This window comes from Aptenodytes forsteri, unplaced genomic scaffold, assembly GCF_000699145.1.
Source record: "Aptenodytes forsteri isolate BGI_AS27 unplaced genomic scaffold, ASM69914v1 Scaffold92, whole genome shotgun sequence".
NCBI classification, from domain to species: Eukaryota; Metazoa; Chordata; class Aves; order Sphenisciformes; family Spheniscidae; genus Aptenodytes; species Aptenodytes forsteri.
The window spans coordinates 1,811,544-1,820,761 of record NW_008794581.1 but is presented as its reverse complement, the minus strand read 5'-3'; the positions used below and the strand labels follow the sequence as shown (position 1 = coordinate 1,820,761).

The 9,218-nt window shown below is 36.3% G+C and overlaps 2 protein-coding genes across 2 annotated transcripts in view; one reads left to right on the top strand and one right to left on the bottom strand.

The window, feature by feature from the left end:
• CENPK (centromere protein K) overlaps nt 1-243 on the bottom strand; it is a 24,397-nt gene extending 24,154 nt beyond the window's left edge. Inside the window, exon 1 of the mRNA XM_009272545.2 lies at nt 124-243. Within this exon, the coding sequence (XP_009270820.1) occupies nt 124-243 (120 nt within the window). The remainder of the gene's footprint in view (nt 1-123) is intronic.
• A 734-nt stretch (nt 244-977) lies between these two features.
• PPWD1 (peptidylprolyl isomerase domain and WD repeat containing 1) overlaps nt 978-9,218 on the top strand; it is a 14,169-nt gene continuing 5,928 nt past the window's right edge. The window contains exons 1-6 of the mRNA XM_009272490.2: nt 978-1,076; nt 1,767-1,867; nt 3,169-3,289; nt 6,237-6,684; nt 7,264-7,454; nt 7,944-8,133. Of these exons, the coding sequence (XP_009270765.1) occupies nt 1,021-1,076; nt 1,767-1,867; nt 3,169-3,289; nt 6,237-6,684; nt 7,264-7,454; nt 7,944-8,133 (1,107 nt within the window). The 5' untranslated portion in view covers nt 978-1,020. The remainder of the gene's footprint in view (nt 1,077-1,766; nt 1,868-3,168; nt 3,290-6,236; nt 6,685-7,263; nt 7,455-7,943; nt 8,134-9,218) is intronic.

Sequence of the window (9,218 nt, the reverse complement as noted above, 5' to 3'; positions counted from 1 at the left end):
CCAGCCCCAGCCCCGGGGTGGAGGCGCCTGGTAGCTGGGCTGCCCTCGGGCGGTTCCTCCGCGCCCGGGAGGGGGGGCGCGACGGGCGGGCGGAAGCTCGTTGCCTGAAGCGGTGTCTCGTACGTAACGTGAGCGGGCTGTGGAGGGACCCCTCGGCTGGAGAATTATAGGCCGGGGGCACCGTATTTCTGCTTTCCCCAAGACACCCTGAGGCTGAGAGGCCCTGCTTTGCAGCGTCTGCATCGCTGAAGCCGTGCTGCGTGCAGCTGCGGAGTTAACGGTCCTCTGGATCACTGCCCCAAGCTGGAGGAGTGGGAGCAGCCTCTAGGCTGTATTTTGACATATGGTATTGACGTGTCCGGCAACTCACAGCTCTGTGGGTGTCATTGTAAAGTAAATGTGAGTTTAACAGTGTTCAACAGACGCAAACCTGCCGGTTCAGTAATAAATGGCATTGCGCAGGTGTTAACGGTTAGGATGTAAAAATCGGAGACGAGCAGAAGATCAGGTTATTTTAGGTGGGCCAGCTAAGCAATGAAATAGGTAGATGCTAGCATGTAGAATTTAAGCTACGATACCTGTGTAGGACCTTGAATCTCATAACAACAACGGGGATACATTTGGGTTTGGGAGAAAATGAGGTGCAGATGACCTTCTGTTTTCTGGCAGTAACTTAAAAATCGTTGTATTGAATTTTTTTTTTTATATTTTCAGACAGCCGAGGTAATAGTTGCTTTAAAAGGGGGCATCACCTGAGTTAAAGCAGTTTGAGTGGCTTTAGTCTACCAAGAATCTGTAAGTCTGAGTAAAAAAGCCACAGTGGAAACCCTTTTTATTATGTTTGCACAAAATCCTGACTTATTCTTGACTAAAATGGGAGTGAGTTATTCAAGGGTAAATAAGGGAGAACAGAAGCTAGATGTACCTTTATGAAAAAAAAAAATTTCCTGATTTTTCTTTTTGTTATGTTTAGTTCTTGAATTTGAACACGTTTATCTTGAAAATCTACCATGTGCTTCGATGTATGAACGCAGTTACATGCACAGAGATGTCATTACACATGTGGCATGTACTAAGTAAGTGTCTTTTTTTCCCACTGTATCTCATTGTCAGAGATGTATTTTTGTATATGCTAGGAAGTTTTCATTGTAGAAGTTTAATAATGGAAAGTTACTGTGTCCAGAGGTGGTATTTTAAGTTTTTTTTTTGAAAACTAAGTGCAAAGGAAAGGGCTTACTGAGAAGCAAGATAAAAATTGTTTAAATAGACTAAAAGAAGGTCTTAAAATCCGTATTGCAATGTGCAATATATACAGGAATACGAGCAACTGACTGTATCTGAAGAAAATATGATTCAGTAGAACTGCACAGATTGAGGAGATAGCTTTCTTCTCTTTTATATATATATATTATTATACACACACATATACAGACACACACACAATTACTAAATCGTAACTACTGTGAAACCAGACCTAAAGCAGGAGTAAAATTTACATAGTCAAAAGGGAAAGTATTATATATTTCTTCAATTCAGGCTGCTGACTTTTCATCGATTAATCCAGAGTGCATTAAAGTACTTGTTTGCTTTTCCGGAAGTGATAGTACCCATTCAGACAGATTATCACAGGCATTTGTTTGAAGTTCATTCTCTACACAGCATTAATTATAGTGCAGATTACTGCCCCAGAGTGGTGTGAAAGTGCATAATATGTGTATCTTTTTTTCTCTTTTTTTTGTTTTGTTATTTTTCTTTTGTAATTGTAGGACAGATTTTATCATAACAGCCAGTCACGATGGACATGTAAAATTCTGGAAAAAAATAGAAGAAGGGATTGAGTTTGTTAAACACTTCCGGAGTCACCTGGGTAAGAAGTTGCTTTTTCTTCTCTAAAGAACCTCACTTTTTCCTCCCCCTTGCTCTTAGTCGTTTGAAGAGGGAGTGCAAATAAAGAGGAGAGGGGTTCTAGGATTCATTTACTGCAGTCAGGGTTTAAATGATATCTACCTGTCTTCCTTCATTCCCCTGTCCTGTTACGTTTTCCTCCCAAACTGCAGGAGGGATAGGGTGAGAATAAAACATGTGGGACTCCTGCACAGATCCCCTACATCCTTTGCATTGCCTTGTGCCCTGCCTGTGGGGAGAATGTCTAGGACATGAAGAAACTGTCTATTTAAAAATAAGTGAACAAGGTACATAACAGGGTTCATAAAATCCAGAGAAGTTTAAAAAGATGTTACTTTAAGTAAGGTTGCCTTCATCCCTTATCTTTTTTTTGTTGTTGTTTTTTCCCCTGCAGTATGGGAAAAAAAATGGTTATTTTCATCTGGAGTTATTGCAACTGTAGAGTAAATTCTGCATCGTTGTCATGATTATCAGCTGAATTGCAATTACGAATTAATAATTTTAACCCAATTTTTTGAGTTAGTAAGTACACATAGTCTTCTATACTATGCTAAGCATTAAATAGGCTGGGCAGAAAGTGAGGTTCTCATTGCTATTAGAAATGATGATATGCCTGATGGAAAAAACCAGTTTGATATGCAGACTGTTACAATAAGAAAAATATTTAATAATAGATAGTAAAAGTACTGTTTCTTTTTAGAGTTAGGAAAAAATGTTATGGTGGGTTCTTGATCTTAACTATCAGCTTCTCACTATATACAGAAACAAAATGTGAGAATAAGGGCTACCAAGCAAAAATAAGTATTGTGAAAAGCTTATGGAAGGCTCAATTGCAGAGTAATTTTGAGTATTATGCGTGTTAATAGCAGGATTGTAATAGTCTGTAGAGTTCTGCTGCTTTTTCTCTTTCAAGAGATGCAAGCTGAAGAGCAGATAATTTTTTACTGTATCATAATGTTCTCAATTTTTTTAAATGAGCGTTTTAAAGGAAAATAATTGCCATTATAATCTTTCATTTATTTATATGGTAAGTAGTTCATTATCACGTACCTGATTCTAAACAGTGATAAGATACAAAGTGTTGTTTTGTAGGTTTTTTTTGTTTTTTGTTTTTTTAATTAAAGTCACGTAGTTTTTTAAGTCAAAAAGGTGGAGAAACAGCTGAGAAACAGAATTACACCTCTGTAGGTTTTTTCCTGTGGAATACGGAAATGAAGTATGTCCCTTTCCTGTGTTTTAATAGTATGTTAATTTTTTTAATAGGTGTTATCGAGAGTATTGCTGTTAGTTCGGAGGGGGCATTATTCTGTTCAGTTGGAGATGACAAAGCAATGAAGGTGTTTGATGTTGTCAACTTTGACATGATCAACATGCTGAAACTTGGGTAAATTACTTAGTTCTTGAAAATGTTTGTTTTGGATTATAAATGGGGGTTATTTGGCTAAGAGGTAAGTCAGTAATTTGGGTTTTTTGAAGTTTTTTTTTCCCCCCAGCCAGGTGAAGTTGGGTAAGTTGCATTATCCAAAATGCATCTAGTGGCTGGAGACTGCCTGACTGAATAGAAAAATTTATGACTCTATGCAGCAGAACATGAGTGGAGTAGGTCTGTGCCTTTCCTCACTGTCAAATACTATTCACAAAGATGTGGTGTTTCTCAAAATACTTAGCTAGGCATAATTTTTTTTCTGTTGTTTGGCACTGAATTTAAAAATTACAGCCAATTAATAGTTCCAGTAGAGAAGGAATCCAGCCTGTATGTGTTGTCTTATTTGTTGTCATAGGGATAGAAATTTCCTTCTTGTGTTAGAAAGAATGTTGTTGTTTTCCTTAGTCTTGCTGTTGTAGGATTTCTGTAGTTATACAGTATGTAGCTAAAGAATCTGGGAGAAACAGGAATGGATGTTGTTGGAATTATAATACCAGAGGAAAACAAGCCTCACACTGTTACAAGGGTGGGTTTAGAGGGTTGGAGGATCAATAAATGCTGTACCAAGAATGGTAGAAATACTGATTTTTCCACAAGCCTTTTAAAAATGGAAAACTTATTCCTCATAGTCTACTATTCGTTGGTTAATTGTGAAACTGAATAGAAGTATAAGCTCAGGGAAAAAAAAGAAAGCTTTTGGAAAACAAGCCTCACACTGTTACAAGGGTGGGTTTAGAGGGTTGGAGGATCAATAAATGCTGTACCAAGAATGGTAGAAATACTGATTTTTCCACAAGCCTTTTAAAAATGGAAAACTTATTCCTCATAGTCTACTATTCGTTGGTTAATTGTGAAACTGAATAGAAGTATAAGCTCAGGGAAAAAAAAGAAAGCTTTTCAGAATGCCTATATAAAAGTTTATTTTATCTGCTTTGCTGGTTATAGTTTTAGTATCGTCCTCCAGATAATGTAGTTAGCCTACAGGAATTGATTCCCTCTTGGCTGTCTGCTGTGGAAAAATTCCAGTTAGCCTTCATCTTTTGTTTTTGCTGGTCTTTTCTACTTAGCAGCTCTGTATTGTCACTACAAAATTGGTAAAATTACAGGATGAAATAAGATTAATTTAATACTAAGAAAAACTTAATTTGATGTTACGATAGAAAGTGCTTTTTTTCTGTTTGAGAATTCTGAGACATCTGAGGTAGAATTTAAATCAATTTTACTTCAGGGATACCCTGAGAATGCTACCTATAACATTTTTCTATAGTATGTTCCCTGATTTATCTTTAAGTAGATTTTTTTCAACCTCAGTAATCAAGACCCTCCTCCCCCCATATATTTTTTTCAGAGATAATTGGGTTTTACCTGAAGTGAACTCTTTAATGAAGAAAACATTCAGCTGTAATATAAGCATTGTCCTGAATAGCCTTTCAAAACTTGATGTTTGTTGCTCTATCATCTTCTGCATTACTGTTTATTGAGCAGATAGTTTCTGTTGACCTGCCTGAGAATTTTTTCATGGCTGTTTGCTCAGGCTTGCAATGGTTAATGTAGAATCATAAGTTCTGTGTGGTCTTTTCAGCTCACGTTATCTTGTGTTGCCTGCTTTGATAGGTATATACCAGTATATTGCAGGGTTGATTAGCTTTGTCTCAAATTCTTCAGATCCTTTCAGTTCTAACTAATCTATACAGTGTGGCTATCTGCAAATCCCCATGCTTTATGCTTCCATCAATGATCTGGAGAAGAGCGGCTATTTCTGCAGAAACTTTGGATAATGATGCATACATAGATCAATGGGACATCATACTTGTTTATATAGGTATTTATTTGATCCCGTTCTTTCTAGTGAACCTGAGACAAAGTTCTGGTTATGTTTCTCTTTATGAGAATCTTTACTAGACAGGCATTGAAAATCCAAATTATTAGCATCTGTGATTTGTCAGTCCTTCAGTATCTGTTACTTTGGTTTGTGAAAGGATACTAAACGCGAGTTTCCTATGGAGACTGTATCATTTCTTTGCGGTCTGTCATTTAGCTTCCGAGTTCTGGTTCTCAAAATCTTTGCTTACAGACTTTTTAAAAAGAGACATAACTTACATTATTGTCCATATCTCTGGCTTGTTTTATTTGTAGAGTATGTTTTTGCTAGTAGCAAGTGAGTTCCTTCTTAAATGCATTGAGAACGCTTATTGAATATAGGGTGATTGTCTTAATTTTACTCATATATAGTTCTTTGGTTTTTGGTTTGGGTTTGGTTTTTTGGTTTTTGGGGTTTTTTGGTTTTTTGGGGTTGGTTTTCTTTGGCAAGACCTAGTTGAACTTTTCTGTAAGTGTATGGCAAAGGTGTAGTTGTCTTCATTTCCACTGAAGCATTAATCACTTAACACATGGAAGAGAAATGCTGTTGAGTCATAGAAGTTGAGTAGAAATCATTAACGCCACTTGTGCTATTTAGCTGGATTTCTGTCCTTATGCTTCTTTTATACCCACCTTCTACCTTCGCTTTCTATCACAGGCTCTTTGTAAAACAATATGGGAGCAACAGAAATTGGCCAAGCCATCCACTGAATTGTGTTGCTTGGAAACGCTTGTTATAACACTGTTGAATTTTAGCAAGACAAATACTAGCAAGACTAGTAAATAAAGTTCAAAATTTGCTTCTGATATTTGATTTCAAGTTTGTAGCATAACTCGATTCTTATCTAAGTAACACCAGTCCTTATTTCTTTTTTTTTTTTTTTTTCTCCTTCCACTCTTTGTTGCAGCTACTACCCTGGCCAATGTGAATGGGTATATTGCCCTGGAGATGCCATATCTTCCGTTGCAACGACGAGTTTTTTATCAAAAAAACCCAACCTTTTTTTTTTTTTTTTTTTTTTTCTCCTTCCACTCTTTGTTGCAGCTACTACCCTGGCCAATGTGAATGGGTATATTGCCCTGGAGATGCCATATCTTCCGTTGCAACGTCTGAGAAGAGCACAGGAAAAATATTCATATATGATGGACGAGGAAATAACCAGCCACTTCATGTTTTTGATAAACTCCATACATCGTCTCTTACTCAGATACGGTTGAACCCTGTCTACAAAGTAGTAGTGTCTTCTGACAAATCTGGAATGATCGAGTACTGGACTGGTACTCCTCACGAATACAAATTTCCCAAGAATGTGAACTGGGAGTACAAAACAGATACTGATCTATATGAATTTGCTAAATGCAAGGCTTACCCATCCAGTATAAGTTTTTCACCTGATGGCAAGAAAATGGCCACTCTTGGGTCTGACAGAAAAGTCAGAATTTTCCGTTTTTTGACGGGGAAGCTCATGAGAGTCTTTGATGAATCTCTGAGTGTGAGTTTGGTTCTTGCTTCTCTTTTTTTGAGGCTTTTTCTTTACTTATTTGAATTTATTTACCAGCACATTCACCTAAGTTATCATCTGTTTCTAAAGCTGAGCTTCCTTGCTGTATTTTTCTTGCAGGAAAGGTTTTCTGTGTTCTCTTCCTTGCTTCTTGTGTTGCTTTGTCCCAAAATTAATTCTTACTGATTTATGTTAGTTACGTAGTGAAACAGTTGTTGATTTTCATCTGTGTTTTCATACTGCTAGATTACTTTTTACTAGAAAGCAATTATGGAAAATGCCCATTTCAAATAACATCATAATAATGAAATAAATCTGTCAGCTTCTAAGAAATTTGTTAAACAGCTACACACTTTTCTTTCTTTGCTTAAGCCTGGTACTACAACATGCCTATTGAGTCATTAAAATAAAGTATCACTTATATCTATTTTAATTCTTCAGTTAAGTTTGAGTGGAGTAGTCTCACTTGAATTCTGTATTTTGTAAGCACGTGGATCAGTGTTTTGCTAGATCAAAAGTTTAAAATACATTCATATAATAGTGATTTTTTTTTCTTCTTTTTTTCTGTAGATGTTTACTGAACTTCAGCAGATGAGACAGCAACTACCAGACATGGAGTTTGGCCGACGTATGGCAGTTGAGCGTGAGCTGGAGAAAGTGGATGCAGTAAGATTAATTAATATAATTTTTGATGAAACTGGACACTTCGTTCTCTATGGAACAATGTTAGGCATTAAGGTCATAAATGTAGAGACTAACAGGTAAGTTCCAATGACACATGTTGAGATAAATATGTTTGTTTCAAAGCCTATATTCAGTCAAATTTGTAGTATATTTAAAACTTGATATGACTGGGAGGGTTTCTAATCTTTTTTTGTTGTTATTTGGGAGCCTTACGTTAGACTGTAGATAAGATACTCCATGCTTCGTAATGAGTCACTGCAGTTTAAAGCTTAGTAAAATGAGAAAACATGGCAAGTGTATTTGTATTAAAAATGTGTAATCAATTCACCTCTGGCTAACTGGATGTGATAATGTGGATCATGCAGTTGGGATTTCATCGCATAAGGAGGCTGACTAGTAAATTATGTAGCAAGTTTGAATAGAGAAGCGTCATAAAAACAATTAGTAAAAAAAATTATTTTGAGAGGGTTTTGGAATTTTGCTTTGAGTCTTGCAGTCAGATAGGAGACGTTCTCTGACTGTGAGCAGCTAACAGTAGTTACACAGTTTTCCATCTTGTACTTCAGGTGTATTCGTATCTTGGGAAAACAAGAGAACATCAGAATGATGCAACTAGCTTTGTTCCAAGGAGTAGCAAAGAAACATCGTGCTGCAATCACTATAGAGATGAAGGCATCTGAAAATCCTGTTCTCCAGAATATCCAGGCAGATCCGACAGTAATCTGCACAGCTTTTAAAAAAAATAGGTTTTACATGGTGTGTGTGGTTTCTATGTAAATAACTCAATTCTTGTATTGATGTTTTCTCTGTATTATTTTTCTCCTTGCACCTTTGAGTGCTTTTTGTCTTGAGTATTTGCGAACACAACTTTTCCAGAGAAGTCCCTTTACATTGCAAGTATATTCTAGAATTTTTAGCTTAAACTAGCTATAAATTGACTAGAAACAGCTTTAATTTTTTCATTATTGCTCAAGCAGTTAAATAAACTTGGATGGTTTTGGCTGTCTAAATTATAGTTCTTCAAGAACGTTACATGCTTTTGTTCTAGTTGAAAAAAAACCCCAACCCTTAAATAAGATCATTTAAAAAACCTAACCAGATCTTATACTGCTAAAGAAAAAATAATTAACTGTATTATAAATTATGTAATAAAAAATAATTACATTCAGAGCAGCATCAGGACTCGGTAGCACCCAGGACATTATGGGCAACTAACTGAGACAGGAGTCATCTTCCTGGTCACAATTTAGATTTTAGGTGAGACACAATAAATAAGCCAAACAGACAAGCAATTCCAGAGTAGTTAGTAGTTGGTCTGGGATGTGATCACCATAGAGGTTAGAAATTGCTCTGTCTGTTGTTACTTGTGCTTGAATTTGATCGTGTTTTCCGTTGGAGCAAGATAGTACACTTTCTAAAGCTTTGTGTGGTTAGTGTGTAGTATATAATGGAATATACTACTCTGGACGATTTGACAAGTGAGGAGGTAAACTTAGACAAAATCTGGAAACATTACTCGCTGTTAGAGAAAACATGACTGTATGCATGCAGAAAGATTAGCAATTGTCATTTGATATGTAAGTGTACTACTCACTTAAGCGGATGCTCATGTACTCATGTATTTATCCTATGTTTTCCTGTAAGTACCATAAAAATTACATTTCTGAGATTTCTCCTGTTCTGAGTTAAATTTGCTGGTTTTCTATAGTTTTGTATTAATGCAGAATTGGAATAAGAGGATTTAGTTTGACTTTGGAGTGAAACTAAAAGTTTTGTGATGAAACCTGCCAGTTTTGTCTGAATATAACAGAACAACTTTATATTCTCCACTCTTTTTTTTT